This window comes from Passer montanus, unplaced genomic scaffold, assembly GCF_014805655.1.
Source record: "Passer montanus isolate IOZ18808 unplaced genomic scaffold, ASM1480565v1 scaffold60, whole genome shotgun sequence".
Taxonomy (NCBI): domain Eukaryota; kingdom Metazoa; phylum Chordata; class Aves; order Passeriformes; family Passeridae; genus Passer; species Passer montanus.
The window spans coordinates 1,414,549-1,433,429 of record NW_024371038.1 but is presented as its reverse complement, the minus strand read 5'-3'; the positions used below and the strand labels follow the sequence as shown (position 1 = coordinate 1,433,429).

The window sequence follows — 18,881 nt, the reverse complement described above, 5'->3', positions numbered from 1 at the left end:
AGCTTGTAAAATGCCAATAAGAAAAATGCTTTCAGTAGTCAGCTGTCTGAGGTTGTTTCATGTTTCTTATTACAAGCAGCTAATGTTCACCAGACTCCTTTTCAGGACTTGTAAAAGCTTGATGCAGACAATTGTCTCTAGTTCAATGAATTAAATGCAAAAAAATGCATTTTTAGTTTCTCAAGGATGTGGTGGAGTTGCCTGTCAGATGTCACGAGCCTTACATGCATGGTTGATTTCAGAGATGAAGATACTGCCTGTGTTTTTTGTGTCATTAAACCCATTAGGCATTTTCTCACATTGGCTGCACACAGGGTTGCTCCCTGCCTGTGCTGAATAAGCCTGTTTGTTTTGATCAGTGTCACAGGAGGCTGCCTGCCTGCCTTAGTGCACCACAGGGAAAGAAGGGTCTCCTACAGAGGCAGACCAGGAAGGGAGGCTTTCCTGAGGCAGTGCAGATCCAGCACTGATTTTCTCTGGTGCTGGAGGATGCTGATGACTGCAGATCTGCCTTGAGACCAGAGGAAATCTCAAAGGGAGGGGGAAGTAGTTAATCAGTGGTGTTCTAATCCAGCCCAGCTGTTGTCTTTCCTGACCCAATGACCACTGCAGAGATTTAGAAAAGGAAGCTATTTATGCTTCTGGTTAAATATCTCTTCTGGCAAAGGATTAATTGCTTTAGATTATCAGCTCACAATTGCAGGTTGCATTCTTTTATGTTGAAATTTCAGTTTACATGCTCAGCTTGAGAAAAGAAACATATAACATGAAAATCCTTGAAAGATTGCTTCAGAATGTCTCTAAAGCTAGTCCACTTTTTCATTCCAGGCAGAGAATTTTTCGTAGGTCTCTCCAGGCGGACAAATCAACGTGGTGCAGAAATTCTGGCTGACACATTTAAGGTTTGTAGATTCCTTCATGCCACAGGAAATAGAAGCTGTCATTCAGTGAACCAATTGAACAATTGTACTGGCTAAGATGTTTGTCATACTCATGTACTTTATTTAAGACCTAATTAAAAAAAACCCAAAGGTGTAAGTTGCTGAAAGGTTTGAGCATCCTGTAAAGTCATAGATGGAAGCTGAAGTTAGATCTGAAATGTGAGATTGCTGCATAACAATCACTTGGATAGTGGGAGGCTGTTATTTTTTCAGAGCACATAAACACTCACGTTCTTCATGTACTCATGTATCAGCTCTGTGTTCTTATTGCTGGTTCCTGGCGAGGTTTTATGTACCTGCTGTTTAATTAAATATTTTAATGTATTTCTTTATGGTTGCAACAATAGTAGTATTTGAAACATGTTCTGGATTTTATGCCAGTCTCCAGACAAGACAAGCTGGTCCAGAGGAGAGTGTCATACTTAAACAGTTGACACTGTGCCCTGGGGTTGATCATTTGCAGAGAGTAAAATTAATTATGGAATGTCTCCATATAATTACGGAACTAGGACACTTTGAAAATATTTATAGCACCCTTCTTTACTCCCACACAGGATTATGCTGTCTCCACAGTCCCTGTTCATGATTCTTTGCATCTGAAGAGCTTTTGCAGCATGGCTGGACCAAACTTGATTGCTATTGGATCAAGTGAAGCTGCACAGAAAGCCCTCAAGGTAAAGCACCTAAGAAAATATTCTAAACATCATATCTCTTTCTGGTCTTTTTAAAATATCTGCTTAAGGATGCTGGAATTTTAAAATACATATAGATCAGTGAAAGAGAAAACAACAACTTTGTGTTAGGGCCTCCTGTGTGTGCAAACCAAAAAGAATGTCTATATCAGGCAAGAGAATGGTGATGTTGATTTAACTTCATTTATCTTAAGGAAATAAACAGAATATGCAGGTTATTATTTACAGATTTTTAGACTAAATATCTTATAATTTGGTGTTGAAAGGGAGGAAGGAGATATAGTCAGACCAGTGGAGATATTTACTTCAGATGTTGACATGAGGAAACTTGTCTTTTAGAATTCACAGAGGGGAAGTAAAAGTTCCATCATGAAGGAGGAGGAAGAGGCCCTGCACTTGTATAGAGTGTTTATAAACATGGGCAAAATTCAGCTACAATACTGGTTGCTCAGTGCTGCAATTTGAATTTGAGCCAGGGCTAATCTGAGAACTCATCAGTTTGATTAAACCCTTCTGCACAGCCTGGCTAATCATGTTGCAGTGCATCAATTTAGCTATTGTAACCAAAAACATTTTTTGTCTAACTTGATCAAATATTGCTGATAACTAACCATCAAGTAAACACCAGCATTAATCAAGGTAAAGTAATAAGCAGATGCATTTTTAAAAGAACATGATAATTAACAAGATAATCTAGCAGTCTCTGATTGTTGGTGCATATAATTTTAAAAACAAATCAACTGTCAGGTTTCAATATGTTCCTCTGCACTGGACATTTAGCAGCACATTTGCATGTGTCTGAGGATGGTGTTTGCTCACAGAACATGTTACCCAGAACATGTTCCAGTGAGTTGGATCTGGCTGTTCGTCCAGGAGTCTAAATCTCGTATGAGAAACTATTGGCAAACAAATGGCTAAATTGTCTGCCTTAGAAATTATGGCATTTGCAGTGCTGCTGATCACCAGCTTCTCCAAACATTTGAGTTCTTGCTTTCTGACAATGTATTTGTATTTGTTTACTTGCCACCAAAGCAAAAAAATTCAGTTGGCAGTCAGCTTCTTGCAGTCTTGTGGAAATGCAAGTGCAAGAGGATTTTGGAGGAACTGACACTTGGAAAGAAAAGCTGCTCCTTGGATTTCAGCAGCTGAGCTGAGCTGTGGCAGTGCTGGCAGCTGTTCTCCTGGTACCCAGCAGAGCCTGTGGCAGTGCAGTGCCCTGAGCTCCTGCCGAGTCTGTTGCCTGGCACAGCCCAGCATGCCACTCCTTTATTGTAATAGCTTGTTATTTTAAACTCCTCCTTCACGTTGCCATTTTTTGTGACTGGAAATGCAATCATACAAGCAAGATGATGGAGCTGTCTTTAACCATCTCTGGTAATTGAGTTGTTTTCACATGTCATGTTAGGCAACTGCTTCTAGTGAACTGCTACATCGTGCTATGCTAACATTTTACATTTAAAACAGGATTTACTTGCTTATGTTCTTGTTTGAAATAGAGATTTTTCTTGATTGTTCTTACTGGTGCAACTTATGTATCCTTACAATACTTTAAAAATAGAAAAAGAAATCGCATCTGGTGCTCACATATGGCCAAGTGCAATTGATTGTGAGTTCCGTGTAGTATGTGTAATGTAAAGCTCTGCAAGTGAGCTGGGAAATGAATCCACAGAGTTTAGGATAATAGACCACATGCTAGAAGCAGATAATAAATCAGAAATGACATTTTAACCATTAAATACTCTCCAGGTTTTGGCAAGTGTAGTGTATTTATTTGGACTGCAGCTGAAAAGTGGCACTTGAGGAAACTTGGTGAAAGAAAGAGACAGATTAAGTGCAGAAAGTACTGGGGCCTCTGGTGACTATCACATCTGAAACTTCAACTTCCCTCTGCTGTTTTCAGCATGCATTTAATTCCTTCTTGTAGTTAAACCTGTTTATAATTCCATACATGTAATTCCACATTTGAACATCAGCCATGGCTGTAGAGCCGATGAAGCCTGGGATTATTTTTCAGGTTCCTTGGTGAGGCCAGGATTTCCTGTAAACATGTCACCTTTGGGCTCTGATCAGGCCCTGTCAGAGTGCTGACCTTGACCGAGTTGATGGGGCAGTGCTGTACCCTGCACTGCTTTTTCCCCAACAGGGGACACAGCCCTGGGGTCTTGCTGGGACAGCAGAAGAGCAGGAACTGGCCCAGGACATAATCCAGTGCAGGTTCCAGCAGCAAAGGCAAAAGCCAGGCAAGGTAACGATGGGAACTGTGACACAGCATCTGTTGCACACTCCTTGCTGTATTCTCTTGCTCTATACTGAATCCAGAAAAGCCACATTTGTGGCTGTTTGTATTGGTTGATGCAGAGCACAATTTCCCTCCACTTTGTGATGAGTGCAGACGTGGACAGCAGCAGATGACAGTGGACACAGTCCTTGATCTGACCATCTCTGTCACCCTTTGGATAACTCAGTAGTAATCCCAAAGCATCTGAGGGTTGCACACGTTGTTCCCAGCTTTGACAGGCTCACCTATTCCCTTTGGATAGTTGAGCAAGATACAGTGTGGATTGTATCTGGAGCAAGTTCCTACTGAAAAAGTTGTTCTCTCACTGTTGAGAAGTGAGTCTGTCCTTTGGGTAGGCTCTGATGCCAGGCATTGACCAAAGGACCAGCCCTGGGGTCTCCCCACAGGACTGGCAGAGAAAGCCTTGGTGTGAATCCACTGGTCTGGGATCATGCAGGGTGTGTGGGATCACTGATGGATCTTGGGAGGGAGAGCACCCATCCCACCATGGGCTCAGTCCTGCAGTCAGCTGAGTCTGGCGTATTTCCTCTGAGATCTGGAATAGTGGAGTGGCATGTGAAACATCTGGGATTCCAGGTGGTCATTTGGGAGGAGTGTATGCTAATTCAGAGGCAGTGTGGCCATGGCAGATGTCAGGACTGAGCAGCACTGCCAGTCAGGGTGCAAGGCAGAGCAGGTGATGCAGCTGATAGTGTAACCCCTCATGTTCCCTCACAGACTTGTCCCAGCAGGACCCAGAGCAGTGGTCACACCTGCACTTTGGTGCTGGTCCTTGGTATCTTGGAGTCCAGCCTCATTATTCAATGGGATTTCTTTGTGGTCAGGAGTATCTGCAGTAGTGCAATGCCATGACTTTAGCAATATACCTTTCTTTTTTCTTCCTGCTTTCAATAATAAAAGCTTGGACACGATTGTCCTGCCTTGTTCTTGACTCTCTCATTCAGTATCTTCTGTTGGGAGTGGAGCTGCTCATTCTTCCCCTGAATTATTCCCTGGAGGATGCTATTGCTAATGCAGCTGTTTTGACAGTGATCAAGGGAGGCTTATCAAAACCACATCTTAAGGATAATATAGAAAGGAGTCTCTTTTGGGTAACTATGCCCTTGGTCTGCATCCAAGCTGTGATCAGAGCAGAGCTTTTAGACTTGAGCACAAGGAGTTGTTCTCACATTGGCAGTTGCCCCCATTCCTTTGATTAAATGCCTTTTGTTCTTACTCCATCTTGTGTAACTGAAGTCTCTGCAATGTGCCAGCTTTTGAAGAGCTGAGCACTGTTTCCCTGCATGACAGGAGGGTTATAGTGCCTGGATAAAGCAGAGGGGTTCCCAGCTCTGCCACAAAAATGCCTCCAGACACCTAAGGGAGAACTTCATCTCTCTGGTGTTCTTAGAAAACAGTCTGTACTGCCATGCTCAGGAAAAGGCTCAGCTAAATCTGCTTTTCCTATTGCCTGTATAGCAACTGTCTTTTCTAGTAATGCACAAGTTTGCATGAAAACTTTATCTCTTCTTCCTTAAGAATTCATCATTTGTGCCTCTGCTTATTCCCCACATGAAGTCATAATCCTCTATTTATGCTATCACAATGGGTTGCTGTGGAAATCATTACTAATATTAATAACCCAAAGAAGATGACATCAGGTAGGGAATTAGCAGAAAGTGCAGATGAATGCTGACTTTTTTGTAATGCAGGAACAAAGAAAGGTTAGTGAAATACAAAAAAGTGTTGAGAACTTTCCCCTTTAAGCTAAACATTAAAAAATGAGACTGCTTCTCTCAGCCTTGTAGATAGGAAAATTAATCAATTTATAATCAAGCAATACATTAATCAACTTATAAAATTCTATGTACTTTCCTTTATTTCCTTCTGATTCTTCATTTACTTTATGAATTAGAAGTTCATATCATCTCAGAGGATGTAGGTCTTCACTGAGTGCCAGATGACCTCCTACCTTAAAAAGTCAACACATGTTTTACTTTGAATTAATTTTAGATCATGTAATAGCCACTACACTTACTTAGTGTTAGTGCTGTTCAGTTTACATATGTGCAGAAGAATCTTTGGAAGATGAAGACTCAAAAGTATATATTTATATACTAGAGATTATTATATGAATCAGTTTTGTTTGTTGGTTGGTTTTTAAAGGGTGAGGAAAGTGTCCCTTTCAGTACATGTTTTTCCTCACCAGTGAGGCTGTCAGCCACAGGAGCTGGGTCAGAGGCTGACTGAGAAGATGTCATGTGCTTTGCGTAAATGGGGACTCATGTTTCTATTCCTTTGCTTCTTTTTTCCCTTTGACTATTCTCTCCCTGGGTTCCTGTTCCAAACGACAGGATGTTCGTGCTCCTGCCTTCTCCACTGAAAACAACAGCCCACGTAATCCGCTTCCTTTCCTCCTTCTCAGGTCATGGTTTCCCTTTGCAGTGGTCCTTGGCAGAGCTGGCAGGCAGGAGACAGTGTGGCCGTGAGGGATGGTGGCCCAGAGGGGCAGAGCAGTGCAGGTGTGCACACGAATGACACTCGGTGCCCAGCGCATCTGTGCTGATGCAAAAGGCGTCCTGTGCCAGGAAAAGCCAAGGAGCAGGGTGGGAGAGGTTGCTTAAAAGAGCTCTTCCTTCTGGAAAACATGACTGAGAGGGTGCAGCAGGGAGGCAAAGCCCAAAGCCCAGCTGCTGAGACCGTGGGTGTTAGGCGGGAACTAAAGCAACACTCTGGCTGTGGATGGACTGAGAAATCTGGCATACTGACCATGGCAGACCGGGGCACTGCTGGCTTCAAAGAGATCCTCAGTGTGCTTTGTGTCTGTAGGTCTGTGCTGTCCTGTCCTGTATCTCTATCAGTCTTCCTAGTGCCTGACAAGAAGGCTTAGATCATTCTCCTTTGATTTATGCTGCTCACAGTGGCTGTGATGGCCCCTTCCCTCTGAATCTACTGCACTGTTGTCTCTCCTGCCTGTCTGCATGTCAAGGGGGACACTCCTGATAGATCTTGACATTCCAGCAAGGTCGCTGGCTTTTCCAGCTCTGCTCTTCTGTCCCCTCTGGCCAGCCTAGCCAAGTGTTTCATGGTCACTGCTTTGTTTCAAGGAAACTCTGAGAAGCTGCTGTGTCCCATATGAGGCACATGGCGTTGTGGCACAGCTCATCAGCTCCACTCTGTCCTGCACTTTCTTGTGTTGAACCCAAAGGCTGCTGCTTTCTCTCTCCAGTGCCAATTGTTTCTCTAAATACGAAGAAATTAGGAAGGAACTCAAAGGACAGTCAGGGCAATACATCAGTGAATCAGTTTTGGTTTCAGTGTAAAGTGGTGTGCAGCCGGGACAGACAGAATGACAATGCTGAATGCATTTTTAGTTGCCCTGCACCACAAAAAATACTTTGTTTTTGTCATTGTAGGTGAAGCCTTGTAGTAGTTTAATCTTTTCTCACCCCTTTCATTCTCTTGGATCTCAGGTCAAAGGTTGCTTAAGCATCAGTGTCAAATGGGCTGAAGTTCAATGTGCTTGCAAGGAAAGAAAAGAGGTGGGATAGAAGAATTATCTTAAATAGTTTGACTTGACTATTTTCTTTTAAGAATACCTTGACTTGAAGGATTTAAGAAAGGATGGCTGAAAGCTGGTGAGGGAATGATCCCATGGGTGTAGGGTTACATACACTCCACTTGAGCTTAGATTTAATTTTTCTTTTAAATGTTAGCAGTCAGGAAAACAGTGGCTAATCAATATAAACACCAAACCCTGGAAATCTGTGACTCCCTACCAGCATCACACAGGCATTAAGTGTAGTGCTCAATGCCCTGTTAGCAAGGGGAGCATTCAGTGCATGTTTGGTTTTGCTTGTGGGGAGCTGGAGATACAAATGTGCGTTGTGGGCAGGTTTGGTCGCTCTCTGTCCTGCAGCAATCTGGGTGTGTGTAAGTCCCAGAGTGAGCAGGCAGCAGGGCTCAGACTGGGGCCTTCCTCATGGGGAACATTTGTAGCTACGCTTGGCCTCTTTTAAAAGTGCATGCAGTCATCTTAGCTCTATCAGAGATAACAGACCCAAAATGCATACACTTTTTTCCTTCATGTATAATGCTGCTTCATAGTTAGGATTATTTAGTTTATCCATTACCTCAGCTGTCTGAGGACACATTGTAAAAAAGCTATAGAGAAGGCATTTTAGGCTATGTGGATGACTTCAACATAAGGAAAGCATGACTAAGGGCTGAGAGAATGTGCAGTGAAAATTACCCTCTTTAGGCTGAAGAAAATTCCCAGAAAATCTAGGCATACGGGAAATGCCTGGCTCTTAACATAGCTGCTTGTACCACGTTTGTGGACAGAAAGCCAGCCCTCTATAAATGCATCTTATTTTGGGATGTATCTGATAGAAAATACAATCAAAGGACCTTGCTTTTATCTCCTTTTCTCTGCCCTGGAGTCAATTTGGCCAGGCACATGTACTTAATGACTTCACATAATAGAAATACAGAAAACCACATGGGTCTGCAAAGTGCCCTGATTGTGTCGTATTGGTGCATTTCTGCTGCATCCAGAGCCTCCCTGTGGGGCAGGTCTGGGGTGTTATTGCCTGGGCACTCTCTCAAGTAAGTGGTTTTTGAAATTTTACTGCAACAGTCAGGCATAGTTATAACAGTGATGAAAGCTTGCAAATATGATTTCCTTTTTATCTTAAGAGCTGAGGAAGAGAGTAATCTTGTGTTGTCAAACCTCCAGTTAGTAATAAAAGCTTTCTTGTGGTGTTGTTCCAGCTAGCTGAGATCCCAGTCCCACTATCACAGCTGTGTCCTCAAACTCCTGTGCTGCTTTGTCTCACTTTCTCACTCAGGTTTTCTGATTTGTTTCTGTACTAATTCAGCCACTGTTTGTGTGCTTTTTAATATTGAAAACAATCCTTTTAATGTGCCCTTGGCATCATCTCCCGGGCTCCCCAAAGCTGGTCCTTGAGGCACTAGGGCCCTGCCACTTGTCCTTTTTTTCTGCTTGCTGGTGTACTTCCCACTTCAGCATTTTGCAGAAGCAAATGAATGGGAGACTTGTCTTTACCCTTCTGTTTAAGAATTCTTTCATAATTTCATAAGGAATCATTTCACAGTGATTCACAATATATTTCTGATCTTTCTACAGAAAACCTACAATATCAGAATTCTGTTTCCAACAAGGAGTGGGGAAAGAACAACTGTTTGGGAGCTTAGTGAAATCCAGACACAGTGGCTTTTCTTCTACTGATACATGTATTTTAGTGCAGATTTAATAAGTGTTTCCTTAGTCAAGACTTAACAACATTGTATAGGAAGGAACAGGGAAGCTGCAGATAGAGAACATGTCTGCTGACTCTGGCTACCAGGTAGAGGAGCCACACTAGGTGCAGGATGTCTGCAACATCAAGGAAAGCAGAATAAAATCATCTTGGCAACATAACAGAAACAAAATTATAAAAAAAGAAATCAGCTGTGCTAAGCATATGAAAATACAAAATTACATCTGGTGAAGTAAAGGTGCAAGGATTTTTGTCCAGAAAAACACATTAACCTTTTATGGAGGTAGATGTGTCCTTGGGAACTTGGGAGAGTTTCATAACATGAGAAGGAACAAGAAATGACAATCTGATAACACTTCCTCAGGAATGCATGGCATTCTTTGTTGTGAGTTTCGTGTTCTCCACGGGATGTGGATGACTCAGGCTAGAACATGAAAAATGTAGACCTATAAGGGAATTACTTACCATAGGTGTGGGCAAGCATGAGATCTTTGTCGCTTCCCAGTATGTTGTGTAGACCCTGTTATAAATCAGCTACCTGTGGTATTTCTGTAATGAATGAGAAGTAGGACAGATGAATGGCTGTGGAAGCAATTTAGTGACAAACTTAATTGTGCCTAAAATTGAAGTCTGCTTTCTGCTATGGGATGTAAATCTCTGGGTTCCCCCTAAGAAGGGAATTTAGTTGAAAAATCTTGTTAACAAAATACCAGGTTTTTCTAAAGATAATATTTTAAGCTGGAAAAAAAAAGCCTTTTCTTTCTGTTTGCATCTTTGCATGTATGTGCAATGTATGTGGGAACACAGGTGGGCTGGGGAAGAAATGGAAACCCTTGCATTTGCTTAGGCTTTCAGTAGAACCAAAGTTTTAGACTTTGAGCCTTGTTCAGTTCTGTGTTATTCTTGGTCTCTGTGAGGTTGAAGCTGATGTAAAGCTGGAATGCTACAACTGGGAGTCAGGCATCTTGTCTTCAGGCTTTTCCCATCCTTACTAAAATGGGTCTGATCCAAAACATGGGATTGCATGCTTGTCGTGTCCTGAGAGTCTCTGTCTCTGAAATTCCAGCCAGCCAGGGTCTACATTTGTGTATGAGCCTTATATTTATACCCAGCAGCTCTCCTGTTGCAAGGCGGGCATTGTGCTGTCCCCTTGGGAACGAGGATTAGCGCAGACGTGCCTGCTCGCTCCCCAGCACAGGTGCTTAGTGAAAGAGTAACTGCCTGCAAGGCACAACAGAGGTCCTTGAAAAGAATTAAGATTGGGCTGATATCCAAGCTGGGAACCATTCCTGTCCTGTTTGGTTTAATTCATACTCATTACATAAATACTGAACACTGGTTGCTTTTTTTTTTATAGGTGCAGAGCACCTATAGTCTCAATCAGTGTCAGGAGCAGTTTTGCATACTCAGTGTGCAATCCTCGAGGAAAAGACCCCACAGAGGATGCTTACAAAGAGCCCTGCTTAATGCTTGCAAGAACCATTGCACAATTTTTTTTTTCAGTTTTCTAGTGCTCCTTTTAGTTAGGTTTAGTAGATTCTCCTCTAAAGGCAGAGATAAAAGGAAATATCTGTGCTTGCTGCATAGCAAAATGGTCCTTGACTGCCTTGGCAATCACAATTAGCTATTCCTGAAGATTCTGTTCTCCCATTACTTTGGGACTGCTGCTGTGTTTGATCTAAACAGCTGCACTTTGTCTCCTGGCAGACCATGCAACAGATGAGCGACCACCGCTACGACAAGCTGACAGTGCCTGACGACGCCGCGGCAAACTGCATCTACTTAAACATCCCCAGCAAAGGGCACGTCCTGCTGCACCGGGCCCCCGAGGAGTACCCCGAGAGTGCCAAGGTGAGAGCCACCCCGGGCTGCCAGCGAGGCCCTGGCAGCTCCCTTGCTGCAGGGGGATGTGTGTGAGTGCCACAGGCAGAAGGCCACGTGCACCGTGACTGTTCCTGTTCATTAACGGTGATGGGATGGCTTGGCACTGCTGGCAAATCCATGTCTGTTCCTTCTGTAGATACTTAGAGAAAAGGGAAAACAGAGGTGTGAAGTGTAATGATTTTTCCCTTACATTTTTCTTTCCTGAACAGGTATTTGAAAAGCTGAAGGACCACATGCTGATCCCAATAGCCAACACAGAACTGGCGAAAGTAGATGGGGCACTCACCTGTTGCTCTGTGCTTATTAACAAAGCTTCAGAATTATGAGTTTACAGAGTCCCTCCCTTGTAACTGGCAATAATGTTACACACAAGGTAGACGAATCTGTATCCACACTTTTATTGTTTTTATTGACAATCTACTGTACCACTGTGCTACTAACCCTTGTTTACAGATTTTTTGCATTGTGAATTTTTATTATGTCCTTGCAGATGGTATATAAAGTGGATGTAGGGTTTGTTGGGAGCACATAACTCTGAAGTAAGTTAGTCCCATGGGCTAGCAGAAGACAATTATAATGGCTAACCCTTAGCTTTAGTGATTTAACATATCTGTGTGAAAATTTCATGAAACTCAGCTGATATTCTCAATATTTCAAGCACCTCTGTTGTCTTTACACTGTTTCCCTCTGTCTTCTTTTCTCTTGCTTCCTTGCTCTACATGGTTTTTTTCCTTCCTCAGTCTTCTACTTTCAGTGGTGCAAAGTATTAGGGGGACTGAAGAAAACACAGTGGGCTCATGAACCTTGTGTGGTAGGGAAGCTTTCCATGCACTACTGGGACAGGGGGCAGTGGATTGTGCTCACAGTCCTGGCCACATCACAGTGCTGCTGTGACAGCCACAGAGTTGTGGCTGGAATCCATTTCAGACACCAGGTACCAGCTTTGGAAAAGCTTCCTCTGATGGGAGTGTTCAAGGGCAGTGACTGCCTGGGAAACATGAATGACAGAAGAAGAGAGTAGTGCAGCCACACGAGTTGTCTCCTGCAATTCAGGTCCCAGTTTCCTGCTAAGACCATGACTTTCAATGTGGTGAGAATGGGAGAGGAATTTTTAAAAAGGCCAGATCCTAGGAAGCCTCTGGACCACAAAAATTAAATGCAGAGATCAAAAAGAAATCTAAAGTATGGGGGAGTTAAATGTCTTTGTTTACATCTTAAAAATTGTTTCTCTTTTCTGTTTTCTCTTAATTTGGAGGCCACTTACTAGCCAAATTCAAAAGAAAAGGGTGATAGAAGTAGTTGAAGGACAGCTATTCCTGGATTATACCATGAATAAGGGAAGCTGTTTTTTCCTGGAAGATTGTCATTTTTTCTTTATCTGCCCTTGGGATGGTTTTCCTTGGAACAATAACAATCTTACATTTTTTTAGTGGCATGAATATTCACTGTGGTATTCAGTTAAGGCAAATATAATTTTTGTAGCAAATTCCTCACCATGTTTACCCACTGAGTCATGGCATTTTTTTTTTGGCCACTGCAAAGTGAAGCACACAGCATTGTATTCACATGCTTCTTGTTAAATCATTTGTAAACTAAGGATGGGAGCAATTCCCAAACAGAGGCAGTAGTGGGAACTTTCCAGAGACTGACAAATAGTCTGAACATGTTATCAGCTTCCTAGACATCTCCTCCACCTTTCCTGAACCACTTGTGGCGTGTTGCTGAGGCACAGTAGGAAGTGAGTGAGGGGGCTTGGGCAATGTGGTCTGCAGGAAAACAAACAGAATTAACCAAATGCCCACTGGGATATCCTTTGGAAACCTGTGAGCTGTTTTGTGCAGCCATAAGGGAGAAAACACAAGTACTCGTGCTTGTAGGCTCTCTCTGGCACAACTCACACTGCATCTCAGTGGTGATGAGAGGAAAACCTCCTGGCAGCTCCCAGAGTACACCTGCTGCTTCGTGGGTGCTCTGTTTGTTGTGATGACACCAGGTGGGGAAGAGAGCAGTGATGAGTGAATATATTGTATGTGTAAAGAACATGGCCCAAAGAAGTTCTTCAGCCAGCCAAACAGCAAGTGGGTATTTTTTTTCTGTTTATGATTCTCCTGTCCCAAAGGGTGATCCTAAAGTTCCCTCTTTGTCTCTTCCATTCCCTTGCACCATCAATTAAACCTGAGCCACGTGATCAGGCTCTCAGGATGTAAATGTTGCAGTGGGGAATGTTTTTCTGCCTTCCCTTGGTGCTTTTTAAATATTTGATAAAGTATCACACATTTCAAAAGAACCTGACATTAAACAGAGATTTTGTGCCAAAAGTGGCCCTGCAGTATTGAGCTGTGAGCTCCTAAAGGCAAGCTGTGCTCTGTTAAAAACCTGTGCAGCCTTGGGAGCTGTCAAAGCTGAAACAGCCCCCCATCCTGACTTGTCCATGTGCCTCCTGGGGCTACACTGGGAGAGTTAGGCTGTAGGATTTCCATTTTATTTATTGTTAAATATTTCTCTAGTGTTGGTTTTGCTTTTTTTCTTCCTCCAGTCTCTCTCACCTCTCACCTGTCTCCTTCCTCAGACTCTCATTTCTAGTTTGCTCATCAAGGCATGATGAGCACTTTTCGTGCTTAATCCCAAGTGATTTTACCTTCTTTCCTCAGTTCTTACTTGAGTCTTTTTCTTCACTTCTCTTTCTTCACTGTTCACTCCACAGTGTCCCAAGCCATGATGGACTATCCTAAACTCACTCCCTCCTTGAGTAGGTGCCAGGAGAGAGGGAAAACTGAGGGGTCTGCTTTGAATCTGAGCAACTTGTTTTGAGCTGGAAGGATGACAGTCAGCAGGAGCTGTAGAATCAGAGAAGAACAAGGGTGACTCCTCTTTTAAAGATGTCTCCAGAAAAGAAAGAACCATTTCTGGTGACACTGCTGTTACCCTGTGTCCTTGAAAGCCATAGAATGTGTGACAATGAATTTCTCTGGTTCCCTAGGGGAGGGAGAGGAGGAGTTGGGATTTCAGAGCTGAGAAACAGCCGTGTAGACAACGAGGTTGGTTTTTCATCTCTTGCCATTTAGGTTTCTTTGGTTTCAGGGCTGCATTTTGGTATACAGAAAGCAAGAGAGCAGCTGAGGGATCTGAATTCCTTCAGTTGTTGTATTCAAACTGTCTAACTTCAGACACAAAATTGAGGTGCTCTAAAACCACACCTGCTTTCTCTCTCTTGGCCTCAGTAGGAATCACAGCCTCTTAACATAGATGCTCTAGGTTACATCTTAGTCTGATGCCAAAAGTTACCTAAGCTGGTTAGTGGGATCGCCCTCACCTCACAGCTTCTCCTGTTAATCTTTATTCTGGCATTAGAAAGAAAAATATTATGAACACTTCAGTTTATGTATTTGCAGTATGGTACTAAGAATTAAAATCATGCCAAATGCTTCTTGTTCTTGTTGTTTGCTCTTTATTTTTCTGTTGCCCAAACAAAGAATTCAGTTGTGAGGACATTTCTGCAGTGACACATGTGCATCTAATGCATGTCCTGTACATTTTGTCACCAGAACATTTCTCAGATGCCTGATGTAAATCATCATCCTTGATTAATATAAATAATAAAATAAAATCCCAAACCAAAAAAGGAAGATGAGACACTGAACACTGATAGTTGCCCACATAAAACTCTTGATAACAACTGTCAGGCTGTGTGACAGAGCAGACCAGTCAGAAGTTCTTGTGGTAATAGCTCAGCAGTGGGGCTTGAATTACTCATCAAAGGATTTGTCCTTTCAGCAGGCAGTTCAGCTCAGTTGGAATGAAAGAGCCCGAATGTGCAGTATAGATATTTCATGGATGTTATCTTTGCTAAGAGTTTAGGGAGATCTGTGATATGTGGGTTTCTTTCTTCAGCAGAATGTGAATACAGTGTCTCTCTCTGTAATGAAAATGTGAATGCATACTGTACCTTATGAGATAAACTTGAATTCTTCCATTTATGTATTTTTCCATTTACCATGCTAATATTCAGTTTTAAATAGATGCCACTGTGTAAAGCTATGCTCTTGATTTTTTTGGTGATTTCCATGTGATAGGAATAGAGCTCATAGGCACCACTATGTCCAGTTTTGAAAACAAAAAGCCAGTATACAGAATGCTGTTTGTTCACAGCAAATTGGAAAATATGGAAAAAAAGAGCTTTTGATTTTGTTCAGCTTCAAATATGTTTTATCAATGAAGTCCGAGCCAAATTAATAGAAAACATCAACATCCACATGGAGCCATTTGAGGAAAATAATTTACTATTTAAGATTGTCTATTTTTGCTTTTATCAATAAGGAAGCTGAAAAGATAAGCCTGCTCAAACAATGGTATTTGTTAAGTGATTGTGAACAAAGTATCAGTGGACCTCATGTATTTTCAGAGAAGTTTTAACTGGACGTGTGATGTGAATTGTATGGAGTTGTATGTGAATGTGTTAGTCACTGTTTTACATTGTATTGTTCTGCAGTGCACAAATGTGACTACTGAGCACAGAAGCATTACATTCATTAAACTTAATCTTGTTGCAGTATATAATTCCCCACTTTTTGTGCCAAAAACATTAATACATTCCATAATCAGTTCTAATAGAGGTTTGCACTTTGGTTTAATTTTTTTTGTGACTCTTGCAGTTTCAATACTGTATATCTCCATCACGAAGGAATAAAGTGTCAGTTGTACCATACCCTGTTTAGTTTGTGCTTCTTCTTTTGGAAGTGAAAGTATATTAATATAATTTAATACTGTTTCATGCTGTCTTTTTATTTCCAAGTTTATTACATTCCTAGAAGTAAAGCCAATTATAGACACTAGCACTAAAACCCTTAATTCTGTTAGGGGAAAATCTTGACTCTTTAAAAACAAATTACAATTTTAGACTCTACATTTAAGAGTAATGTGTAGAGAGGAGATACTGCCTGTGAGTGGTCATGGTTCATTTTATTGCTGTCCAAGGTAACAAAACAGATGTTAGCATAGTACAGTAGGTTTCTCTGTGGTGCCTGCACTTACTGTAACTTACAGAAGGTGAAACTACAAAGGTTTGGTGGCATTCCCATTACGGTTAAATTATTCCCACAGCTCCTGTGTCTTTTCTCCCCCACAATCTCAGGAGAGGCAGCTGCACTGCAGGCATTGCTTTGAGGTAACCTGACAGATAATCGCGTGTGTTACACCCGAGCACTCCTGTGGCGTGCTGCAGAGTGCTCCTGTGCTGCCCTGTGCTTGCCCCTTGGGCTCCGTGTGTGTGCACGGGCTCGTGGGCCATCAGTGCCACCTCCTGGCAGCCCAGGGGACACTGCTCCAGGCCTCAGGATTGTTCTTTCGGCTTTTTGAGACACCCAAGATAATTTAACGGAGTAGGAAGTTCTTAATAAACTGTAGCAAAATAATTACATCACTTTCAAACTGTATTTTGCTAGTATAATAGGACTTTAAACAAACCATAATCTATTATTCTCCTTGCCAGAGAAGTAGGGACACAGGATCTAAATACAGCCTTTATACTGATTTTACAACATTGGTTAAAAGTATTATTTTTAAGTAATATATTTAAATCAGTGCTGTGCCTAATGTGAATACATTTAGTGTGATGCAATTAATATTTTAACTACTTCATTTACATGTGTATCTGTGTCTGCAGGAGAGAGTTGGTACCAATTTACTTGAATTTGTTTCTTAATGGCAGTGATTAAAAATTAGCAAATATAGATAAGCCACATGCACTTGCCACATTAAGAAGTTTCTCATGGAATATCAAACTTGAAAAAAGCAAAATCATAGTAATTTAACAAGGAGTGTTCTTTGCAAAACTTAGCTGTAGGATATTACTTCAAGTAGAGATTTCTACATTTGAGTGTACAGAGTCAGTCCCCACTCTAAGTACATGCTGCTCAAAAAAATCAGTCACTGTCTGCTGCATCATAAAGCCCAGACATTCTGATGCTCTCTCAACAACCTCACCCCCAAAATTCATGACCTGTAGGTTTATTGCTGGGTTTAGTAGCTGAAACATGCCGTTGGTATCTGCTGAGTTTGGGACGGGCCCTCGATCTGTAACTAAACCAAACTCCTTCCCTTCTCTCTGTCTGGCAGCTTCCTCCTCCTCCTCCTCCTCCCGAGGAGCTGAGCTGCAGAGTCCCACAGCTCCCACAGGGGCTGGGCTGTCCTGCCAGCTCCAGCAGGGCTTGTCCTGAGAGCCCAGAGCAAGGATCAGGAGAATGGATGGGAGCACGTGAAACCTCCAGGGAGAGGCCCCTGCTCTGCAGTAAGGACATGCTGCCTGGGGATCAGTGAGGGCAGGAGGGGAAGAAAGCCTGGAGCCAGGCACAGCTCTGCAGAGCTGACTGACCTTAGGAGCTGTGACAGTGTTACAGCATTTTCTTCATCGTCACAGGGAGTTTTGTAAAAACCTCTGGGTTGTAAACAGTTTTCAAAGTTTATTTTGGAAATTTAGTCTAGAAAATTATACTAGATGCACACTACATATGTATACATTCACACAACAAGGCAATGTCCAAAATCTTCCCAGCTGCCTTGAAGGAAATGATCCCTGGCTCACTTCTGAATATCAAGTGGCTGCTACTCTCCTGAAATGAGTGTCGTGCAGAGAGTGGCCTTCTTCCTGCTGCCTGCACCATTAAATCCTGGTAGGATTTAATGTGTAGGGTGTTTTGGCATTATGTCTGCTAAAATATATTCTGTTCTTGTATTCACTAACCACACGCTCCCATCCTGACTGCTGAAGTTAAATCGTTCCAGTTTGTCTCCTGCACGGCTCAGGAATCAGCAGCCTAACCCTCCAGACATCACATGGCTTTGAGCTGCACCTCTTGCTGAGCAAGGTTATTAACAAATGCTCTAAATCCAGAATGCATGATAGATGTTTTATCAGCAGTGTGGTATGGAGCCAGCAAAGCCCACAATATAATTCACCTTGACGAGGAAGAGCTGAAAGGCGTGTGATACAATAAACAAGGGTGGGAGTCAGGGGCTGGGGAGATGCCTGGCTCTGTTTCAGAAGTGCCACAATCCCTTGGAAGCATCAGAGGAGCTGAAAGCTTTCCACGTATTTTGGGTGCATAGCAGAGATTAGGGAGGATCAATGTAGGCACTTGAACTTGGGAAAAAATGGTCAGCCCTGCAGCTCTCTGAGCAGGAAAATGGGAGATAAATAGGTTACTTTGCAGAGACACACAGCTCTGAGAAATTCAAATGCACTACAGCAAAGAAAGGCTTCTTGGGGTGGGAATAACCCACCATGGGCTGTGAGCAGGTGTGCCCCAAATGAGCAGCGAGTATTGTTTATTTTAAAGCTGGGACTGCTACCACTGTAAAATAGATATTGTCACAATAAATATTTCAAGTACTATTGCATTAACAAAGCATGTCAATCAAAGACACCGCAAAACTGTAAAGCTACCATAAAACTGGCAGGTTTTCCTTACTGAGAGCAAACCTCAGTGCTGATCACTTCTACTTATGCTCATGTTTATCTGCTGAAAGGAAAATTTTAGGACTTCCAGCGGTGTCAGCGGCAAGAGCACGGACGGCTGAAGTTCCGGTGCGCGCTTTCCCGGGATGCGGCGCCGTGCCTGGCGCGGCCTTGGAGCGGGCCCGGGAGCGGAGGGGCCCAAACCCGCGCTCTCACCGCGCCAGAGCCGCACCGTCCCGCACGCTCCAGGCAGGGCAGGGCAGGGCAGGGCAGCAAAGGGGTGGCAGGGCAGGGCAGGGCAGCGCTCCCGCACCGAGGGTCCGGGCCCGGCCTGAGGCACCGGCCCTGCCC

General features: G+C 42.9%; 1 protein-coding gene across 1 annotated transcript in view; it reads left to right on the top strand.

Moving 5' to 3' along the window:
- Positions 1–15,782, top strand: part of DDAH1 (dimethylarginine dimethylaminohydrolase 1) — a 55,842-nt gene extending 40,060 nt beyond the window's left edge. Inside the window, exons 3-6 of the mRNA XM_039727184.1 lie at positions 829–902; positions 1,496–1,615; positions 10,901–11,044; positions 11,287–15,782. Of these exons, the coding sequence (XP_039583118.1) occupies positions 829–902; positions 1,496–1,615; positions 10,901–11,044; positions 11,287–11,403 (455 nt within the window). The 3' untranslated portion in view covers positions 11,404–15,782. The remainder of the gene's footprint in view (positions 1–828; positions 903–1,495; positions 1,616–10,900; positions 11,045–11,286) is intronic.
- Positions 15,783–18,881: the final 3,099 nt, after the last annotated feature.